Source organism: Rosa chinensis, chromosome 6 (assembly GCF_002994745.2).
Source record: "Rosa chinensis cultivar Old Blush chromosome 6, RchiOBHm-V2, whole genome shotgun sequence".
NCBI classification, from domain to species: Eukaryota; Viridiplantae; Streptophyta; class Magnoliopsida; order Rosales; family Rosaceae; genus Rosa; species Rosa chinensis.
In genome coordinates, this window is record NC_037093.1 from 26,565,618 (window position 1) to 26,575,099 (window position 9,482).

General features: G+C 37.9%; 1 protein-coding gene across 2 annotated transcripts; it reads left to right on the forward strand.

Moving 5' to 3' along the window:
* Nucleotides 1-5,125: 5,125 nt before the first annotated feature.
* LOC112173228 (UPF0481 protein At3g47200) lies at nucleotides 5,126-8,520 on the forward strand. 2 transcript variants are annotated; one of them, XM_024310817.2, is made up of 3 exons: nucleotides 5,126-5,337; nucleotides 5,832-5,949; nucleotides 6,889-8,520. In XM_024310817.2, the coding sequence occupies exon 3, from the start codon at nucleotides 6,979-6,981 to the stop codon at nucleotides 8,272-8,274; it is 1,296 nt and encodes a 431-aa protein (XP_024166585.1). In that variant the 5' UTR covers nucleotides 5,126-5,337; nucleotides 5,832-5,949; nucleotides 6,889-6,978; the 3' UTR covers nucleotides 8,275-8,520. The 2 variants fall into 2 exon arrangements, with proteins under 2 accessions (XP_024166585.1, XP_024166586.1); XM_024310818.2 differs by having other exon boundaries at nucleotides 6,896-8,520.
* The last annotated feature ends 962 nt before the right edge of the window (nucleotides 8,521-9,482 follow it).

A 9,482-nucleotide genomic window follows, 5' to 3' on the forward strand; every position in this document is an offset into this window, starting at 1 on the left:
GTGGGATAACTCAAGTAGTCACTAGAGTCTTCTACATCTCTGAGCTCAAAAACAATTTGTTGAGCATAGGGCAGCTACAAGAAAAGGGGCTGGCCATTCTAATTGATCAGGGAATGTGCAAAATATTTCATCCAAGTAGGGGTTTGATTGTTCAGACTGCCATGACAGGCAATAGGATGTTTGTTATGTTGGCAACACCTGCAGCAAGAGACTCAACCTGTTTTCAAACCATCAGTGACGATGAGGCTCAACTATGGCACTGCCGTCTCGATCATCTCAGCTTCAAAGGGTTGAGAACGATGAATTACAAGAAGATGGTGAAGGGTTTACCGTCAATCAAAGCTCCAGCAAAGGTGTGTGCATACTGTCTAGTTGGGAAGCAGCACAGGGAACCTATTCCCAAGAAAAGTCTCTAGAGAGCCACTCAAAAGCTACAACTGATTCATGTAGACTTGTGTGGACCTGTGACACCAGAATCGAATAGCAAGAAAAGGTACATACTTACTTTCATTGATGATTAATCTAGAAAGTGCTGGGTGTATTTCTTGTTCGAGAAGAGTGAGACGTTTGCATGCTTTAAGAGAATCAAAGTGTTTGTTGAAAAAGAAGCTGGGGCATATGTGTGTTGTTTGCATACTGATAGGGGTGGAGAATTTACCTCTAATGAATTTAATGAATTATGTGCTTTGAATGGGATTAAAAGACAGCTCACTGCTGCCTTTACCCCTCAGCAAAATGGAGTTGTTGAGAGGAAAAACAGGACTATCATGAATCTAGTGAGGAGCACTTTGTCTGAGAAAAATATGCCAAAGGAGTTTTGGCCTGAGGGTGTTAACTGGATAGTTCATGTTCTCAACCGAAGTCCAACTCAAGCTGTCAAAGATATGACTCCTGAGGAGGCATAGAGTGGGCACAAGCTGAATGTGGAGCACTTTAGAGTCTTTGGTTGTATAGGGAATGTTCACATTCCCGATCACAAGAGGACCAAGCTGGAAGACAAAAGTATGAAGTGTGTACTGCTAGGGTTGAGCGAGGGATCAAAGGCCTACAGGTTGTATAATCCGTCAACAAAGAAGATCGTGGTTAGCAGAGATGTTACTTTTGAAGAAAGTGAAAGATGGGATTGGGGTAGAAGTGAAGAAGAAGAGAAGAAGAATGTACTTATTTGGAGTGATGAAGAGGGATCAGAAGAACATGAGATGCATAGTAGCAGTGACGAAGAAAGTGAAGAAGCAGACCAATCACATGAACAAGGGAACACTAGCTCATCCTCGAATGACTCAGCTGAAGCAATAATTCCAGATAAAGAGAGGAACAGGGGACCACCAATCTGGATGCAACACTATGTCACAGGTGAGGGCTTGTCTGAGGAAGAGGAAATGCAAAATATGGTGTTCTATACCTCAACAGATGATCCAAGTTCTTTTGAGGAAGCAGCAAAGTGTGCGAAGTGGAGAGAAGCTATGAAGATTGAGATGAAAGCAATAGAAAGAAACGGTACTTGGGAATTGACTGATTTGCCAAAAGGAGCGAGGAAGATTGGAGTAAAATGGATATTCAAAACAAAGTTGAACGAGCGAGGAGAAGTGGATAAATTCAAAGCTCGACTTGTGGCTAAAGGGTACGCTCAGCAGTACGACATTGATTATATGGAAGTATTTGCTCCGGTTGCTAGGTGGGACACAATCAGGATGATCTTGGCCTTAGCTGCTCAAAGAGGGTGGAGTGTGTACCAATTAGACGTGAAAAGTGCGTTCTTACATGGAGAGCTGGAGGAAGATGTGTATGTAGATCAACCACAAGGTTTTGAGAAGAAAGGAGAGGAGCATAGGGTCTACAAGCTGAGAAAAGCTCTATACGGGTTGAAGCAGGCCCCTCGGGCCTGGTACAGCAGGTTAGAGGCATACTTTATTGATGAAGGATTTGAGCGGTGTACTAATGAACATACTTTGTTCGTTAAGACTCGAGGAGATGGTGAGATCTTGATTGTAAGTGTGTACGTAGATGAATTGATATTTACAAGAAGCAGCTCGAAGATGTTTGAGGAGTTCAAAGTCTCAATGAAGTCTAAGTTTGATATGTCGGACCTGGGCAAAATGAAGTTCTTTCTTGGAGTAGAGATTGTGCAGAATGAAAAACGAATTTTCTTAAGTCAACGTAAGTATGCACAGGAGGTACTAGAAAGGTTTGGTATGGAAAGCTCAAACTCAGTGAAAAATCCCATTGTGCCAGGCTTCAAAATGATGAAAGATGAAGGAGGTGTTCGTGTTGACTCAACTCATTACAAACAAATGGTAGGCATGCGCAGCTTAATGTATTTGACTGTTACAAGGCCTGATCTCATGTTTGTTGTTAGCTTAGTCAGTAGGTACATGGAAAAACCTAATGAAGTTCATATGCAAGCTATCAAAAGAGTTTTAAGGTACATAAGAGGGACTGTGGGGCTAGGTGTTGGGTACAAAAGAGGAGCTGAAGATGGTGAAGAATTGGTGGCCTTTTCTGATAGTGATTATGCGGGTGATGTCTTCATGATGAGTGATGGGCAGTGGCATGGAGCTCCAAGAAGCAACCAGTGGACACTCTTTCCACTACGGAAGCTGAATTCATTTCTGCAGCTACATGTGCCTGCCAAGGTGTGTGGATGAGGAGAGTGCTTGAGAAACTGAGCTGCAAACAAAGTAAGTCTACCATAATTTTCTGTGATAATAGTTCAACTATTAAGTTGTCAAGAAACCATGTGATGCACGGAAGAAGTAAACACATTGATATCAGATTTCACTTCCTTTGTGATCTCTGTAAATATGGTGTTGTTGAACTTGAACATTGTAGCTCACAAAACCAGGTGGCAGACATTATGACAAAAGCCTTGAAGCTGGATAGTTTCGAGAAATTGAGAGACCTGCTTGGAATGTGTAGAATGCCAGATGATCAAGTAAATTGATTGTTGTATGCAATGCAGTTTAAGGGAGGAGATGATGAGACTTGGGGTTCACGTAACAAATCCGGATAGGGTTTAATGCTTTTACTGTTCTGTTTTACTGCTTTATGTTAATAATCCCTATTCTTAGGGAGTTCTTGTTTTAGTTTGATTCGTTCTTAGCCAGTAAACCACGTTCTTAGGAGTGTTAGTTCGTGGGTTGTTATTTGCTTCTTTCTATTGTAAAAGGGCGTGATATAAGCCAAAGTCTGATATTCAATAAACCAAGTTATTCATTCTCCCAATTCTGTGAGTTCTAGTGCAATGATTTTGAGTTCTAACAGGATTTGCGCAGGCGGGGCCGCGCGGGCGGGGCTTGATCGAAGGCGGTGTGCGCGGTGGCTTGTGCGTGCTGGGCAAGAGACCGTGCAGGGCTACTGGGCGCGGTCTTGGCCGAGGCTGGGGTAGGGAGGGAAGGGCCGCTGGAGAAGAAAAGAAATTTTTTTTTTTAGGATGGAGGCAGAAAGAAAAGGAAGAGAAAGTTTTTTTTTTTCTTCTAGGGTTTGGGTTTATTTTTCGACGGGAAGAAGAGAAACTAGAAAATTATTTTTTCTTGGCTATTGGGTCTGAGCGTGCTGATAAAGTGTAAAAGTAAATTGAGAATTGAAATTGGTCTACTCATTTCATTTCATGATCCCTTTATATAGGGATAGAATTACAACGGAAATATCAATTACAATAATGACATTAAATGCTGATTGATGGTAATCACTGATTCCTTGATTCTCTCTTCGTCAGTCACTTTGATGGAGACACATAATGTGTTTTTCCTTTAACAGACTTCCTATTTTTGTATTATATAATTTTTTTGAGAAGTAATTGACTCAAGATATCATTTTCCTGTATCAACCTGCGTTATCTACTTGGCACAATTTTTTTTTCCTTTTTGAGAGATCTACCTTTTTTTTTTTCAAAAAAGAAAAGAAAAATACAACTGAAACCCTCTCGTACAACCAACAGTCAAAGAATCAAAGAGAAAAGCTGACGAAGCAGTAAGGGGTGGAGAATTATTCCAAATATTCATTGGGAATTGGTGTCCTGTTTAAGCAATAGCATATGCCAAAAATTTGCCTCTCTCTTAACATGCTTGATCTCAATAGTTTGGAGTTGTTTGAGAAGCTGATGGATATCATATAAGATGGGTACGTTTGAGGCGCCAAGGAATGTGAGCAATACCAGAGACCGCGTCAATGAGAATTTTTGGAGTCTCCTTCAATTTCTAGCTGAGTAAACCATGAAGCATAGCTGCACGAAGTCCAGCTCGTAGAGAAAGACCTTCAGCTAACAAAACATCAATAGAGTTAAAGCGTTTACAGGCTGCTACAATAGGATGCCCATCTGCTTTTATAAAAAAAAAAAAACCTCCAACTGCATTTGATCGAGGAGATCGAAGACACTGAGCCATCAAAGTTAAGTTTGAAAAAACCCTGCTTTGGAGGATACCATTTAATTAAGCTGTCTATAATGAAACCATGATCAAGCCACATCAGCAAGACCACATGACTAGTGATGAAGATGCACACAGGGAGAGAAATGCACATCCTTCACATACAAAGACAAACACCAACTCTGTACATATAATAGTACAATAATTCAAAATATCTCATAGGGTCTACACTAGTCTAGAATTCTCTATAGGCTTATTGGTTCTTAGGCTTATATAAATATATGTAGGACAAGCTATGGTACTGTGATGTTTATCATACACTCATTTTACATTTATTTGAACAAAAATTATAAATTATATGAGTCAAAATTATAACATTGAGAACTAAGTTACCATATTCATTTACACTATTTACATATAATTAAACAAAAATTACAACATTGACAACGAATTTGTTAAAAACATGTAACAAAGTCATAGATGATGTAATTACTTCTAATAAAACTAAGATTACACAAAATATGACTCAATTTTACCACTCTGATAACAAATTTGTTGTCACATTTATAAATGTGTGTATGACATACGGGTATGTATTATAGAATTTTCCAAATATATGTATCACTGTTCAATGTAATTTAAGGCAATTCAATATAATACACAACAACCTTTCTCTATCAAATCACCTCTCCCAGTAAAGTTTCTTCACGGGTCTTGTGTGTTGACTTACAATTAGATTGGACATAACTGTTATAGGAATTTGTTGCAGCATAGAAAACACGAGTTGGAATAAAGGGTTTATTTCTAAAGATTAAATCATTGCGAGCCTTCCAAATGAAGTACGCAGTATGCAAAAGTATACTGAGGATTTGTGTTCTGAGAGTGAAACTTTGAAAGGAAATCAATCCAATTTATGAAGGAACCCTGCCAATTATCAGGATGGAACTGAGGGAAGAGTGAGCACCAAATCCAGGTAATGTGAGCACATTTGAAAAATAAATGATCAATATCATCCGGAGTAGAATCACATAAGGGGCAATTCCTATTGATAAAATTTCTAGTAGATGCGATCTCTAGAAAGTAAATGTTTTCTAATTAGTTGCCACGATAAAACTTTAATCTTGGGAGGGAGGACTTGTTTCCACATTTTGCAAATATAAGAGTTTAGATTTAGAATGAGCCGCTAGATTTTGAGTCAGTAGTTGAGAAGCTGATTTCAGTGTAAAAATACCACTACCATTAGCGCCCCAGATCATTTAATCTTGAGAGATCTAGTTTCCACATTTTGCATAAGAGGTTAGATTTAGAATGAGCTGCTAGATTTTGAGTCAGTAGTTTAGAAGCTGTTTTCAGCGTAAAAATACCATTATACTATTAGGGCCCAGATCAATCAATCTTGAGTATTTTAGTATTTATATACACCCGCTATTCTAATATAATTGCTGCTTGACTTGACTTGATTTGCAGGTTGATTGCTTGTCCTTCATATACATGTTGCAAGAAAACATCGTCCCTACCCAATAGCCAGAAAGCAAAGAACTTGGGAGAAACTGCTTGAGAACCCTTGTTCCGATTCAAATACCTGGTAACTGAATTGCTTGCATCTCGTATTACAATATGGATAATTCCATTTTCTTGGTTGCTCTTACATATAATTTCTGCTTGACTTGACTTAATTTGCCGTTTATATTTGCATGACATATTACCGTCTGCTATGCCTCTTTCCGATTGTTTTGTTTAATTTTATCAGTCCTGAGATTATTTTTATATATCTTGTGCTCATTTAAAGATAGTATCTTCGTTTTAATTATCGATAAAAGGTTGTGTTGCATATAAAAATTAAGTTGTGTTTTAGATTTTTGGCCTTATTTACTCTGCAATTTGAATAAAAGGTAATCAAATATTTGATCATTCAGTTTCTAGGTTCAGTATCCTTTGTCAATTGATTAAGCAAATTCAAAGCACCCTATTGATGTTTTGGGTCAAGTACTTCTTATAAAAATTAAAGCTTTTCAAAAAAAAAAAAAAAAAAAAAAAAAATAGAGTTAAATTCATTTACCTCTTCGAGTTTTACGCCTAAAATCATTTGTGCCTCTAAACTTCTAATTGATTATATATGCCTGTATACTTTCCGATATAATCAATCATAACTACTAGTTGACTAATTCATTAATTTGTCCATAAAGGTGAATCCACTCAAGGTCAATTTTTAGTCTTGACCATGTAAATAGTGTGTTTCTTGCATGATCCAAGGCTAAAAATTAGCTAGTTTGAGTGGGAAACACTTTATGAAGTAGTTGATAGATTAGTTAAGGATTAGCTATGATCGATTAAATCGGAAATATGAGGGCACATGTAATTAAACTAGAAGCTGGGGGCATAATAAATAATTTTAATTGTAAAGTTTATGGAGATAAAATGATTTTAGCTCTAAAAGTTCTAGAATACAAACTAATTGCATGCTTTAATATTGGCAATTTGGCATGGCTAGCTCTAAATACTGTTTGTCGATCTTTCTTTTAAGGACACAGAGATTGTGGATAATCTCAAGGCAATTAAGGAGAGGAAAGATCAAGAATTGAAGAAAAAGTTAGCAGACACCAGGAACAATATCATGGAGAGTTTTGGAGGAGATGACGGTGCAGATGACATTGCAACTATAGGAAGTGATTTGATATCTTCCATGAACAACATTGTGCCTGAAAATTCTTTACTGTCGACCAAATGTTGCATCTTTGCAACCCCAAAATTACTCTTGAAAGATAATGAAAAATCTTATTTACCCACGGCATTCGCCATTGGGCCAGTGCACCATGGCAAACCAGACTTGCAGGAGGCAGAGCAAATTAAACTGAAGTATACACGAGACCTCATTGCTCGAGTCTCAGAATGGAATGACACGATTGTGAAGGACTTAGTCAAAGAGATTGCAAGTCTTGAGGAACAAGCCCGCCAATACTACGCTGTGCCAGTGAAATTCAATAAAGCAAAGTTTGTAAAACTGTTGTTGGTTGATGGTTGCTTTATCATCGAGCTGTTCCGTAAAAGGCTAGGTGATTCACCTATTTATGAGGATGACCCAGTATGTGGTAGGCCTTTCTTACGTGAGGTATTAGGCACTGACTTGTTATTACTAGAAAACCAAATACCTTGGATGGTTCTCGATCGATTGTTTAGCAGCACAACCCGTACTGGTGCACTTTCCCTGACTCAAGTAACCTTATCCTTCTTTAGTTTCTTGCGAACAGGAGGGTTAGATCTACAAACGGAAAATAGTTTCATGCTCAGCACTTTAGATCAAAGCAAGCACGTACTTGAGCTGTTAAGAAACTCATTAGTTTGGTCAACTATTCCAGAAGGAGGCGAGCTTGATACATGGGAGCTAATTCCGAGTGCCTCGAGTCTGACGGAAGCTGGTGTTAAATTCAAGAAAGGTAGTACATCGAATGGCTTATTGGATATCAAATTCAGTAATGGGGTACTTGAAATACCACCTTTGGTTATTGTCGAACCGACAAAAGCTTTCTTCCGAAACTTGATTAGCTATGAGCAGTGTTACCATTGGTGCCATCCTAAGATCACTTCTTATGCCATGCTTCTAGATCTTCTCATCAACACTTCAAAAGATATGGATATACTCTGCGAAAACGGAATCATTCAGAATTGGTTGAATCCAGAAGATGCGACCCAGATCTTCAACAACCTTTACAATGATACAAATGTCAGCCACTTCTATTATCTTGAACTTTGCCGGGAAGTGAACAAGTATTGCAAACGTCGTTGGCCGAGATGGCGAGCAATGTATGTGCGAAATCATTTCAGCAGTCCGTGGGCAATCGCTTCTCAAGTTTTGGCAGCTATCATATTTATTCTCACATTGTTGCAAACAGTGTTTAGCATCAAGAGTTAAAATTGAAAGGTAAATATATCGTTAGGATTTGCTCAGCTAGTTTATTTGGTTGCTTTCACTTGCTACTAGTTGTTCCTTTATGTGGCCTCGTTTGATTTTTGCACTTTGTAATTCATTTCGTGTGGCGCTTGTATTTGGGAAATGCATGTTATATATGTCTCCGTTCTTTCTTGTTTGGTCGACCTCCATGGCCTTTTAGTTCTTTTTATGTATTGAAAATACTAGCACGAATCGTGTTTCTAGAAATTGGGGATTGATAGCTATGTTGCAATCCTTATTGGGCAGATAATTGAAATTCACACAAACAACACAAATTTGTGTACCTAGTGAAAATCTCAATTTGAGGTTAAAAACACTGCGGAGCTCTAACTCTTGAGAGTCCAAATGAAAAGCAATCTACTAATGGTGAAGAAAGAGTTTCTTTACAAACATATAATAGCACTAACCACAATAACTACTATACTAAACTATCTAGATGATGTGTTTGACTCAAACCTCTTCTGTCTTCTTCACACAAAAGCTTCTTGACCTTCAATCTTCTTGCACCACGGACTTCTCCACTGGTCTCGTGAGAACTATGCAAGTGTATGAATGATGAAACACTTAACAAGGAACAAGTGTTTCTAATGAAGCATGTAAGAAACTCTCTACTAAGCAAGATACTCAATAATCTCACGCAAGAGCTCTACCTCAATGAACGCATATTTTCAGAATATATGAAGGAAAATCTTCCTACTTAAACCCTAATTGACTCCTATTAGGAAAAATCTTTTAATAAAAGATTAAAAGATTGTCAATTAAAATAAACCTATCCTAAATCAATTAGGACTTCAACGGTACGAATTAAACAGGTGGAAAATATCTTTGAAAAATAATATTTGAATTATTGAAAGATATACTATGCCAAAAAGGCCTTCAGATGACAGAACAGTTCTGTCGTCTGAACGAAGAAAAATATGTCGTCTAGTACGGTATCGTCTCTTGGGGGCATCAGACGACAGAAGTGTTCTGTTTAGATATTGGAATGGCCAACAAGGTTTAGATATTGTTATATATAATCGAGAAAAATGATACAAAGCATCCCAAGCTCACACGAAGAACACAATCTGTAGCCAAACAGTCATTTTGACCAAGATACAATGTTCTCTTCTATCTTCTCATAGGGTCTTCAGAAAATCTCATTCTTGTTTAAACCAAGATAGGCTATC

What these genes read in the sequence shown, in the direction of transcription:
- LOC112173228 (XM_024310817.2), top strand. Translation starts at nt 6,979, where the DNA reads ATGGAGAGTTTTGGAGGAGATGACGGTGCAGATGACATTGCAACTATA.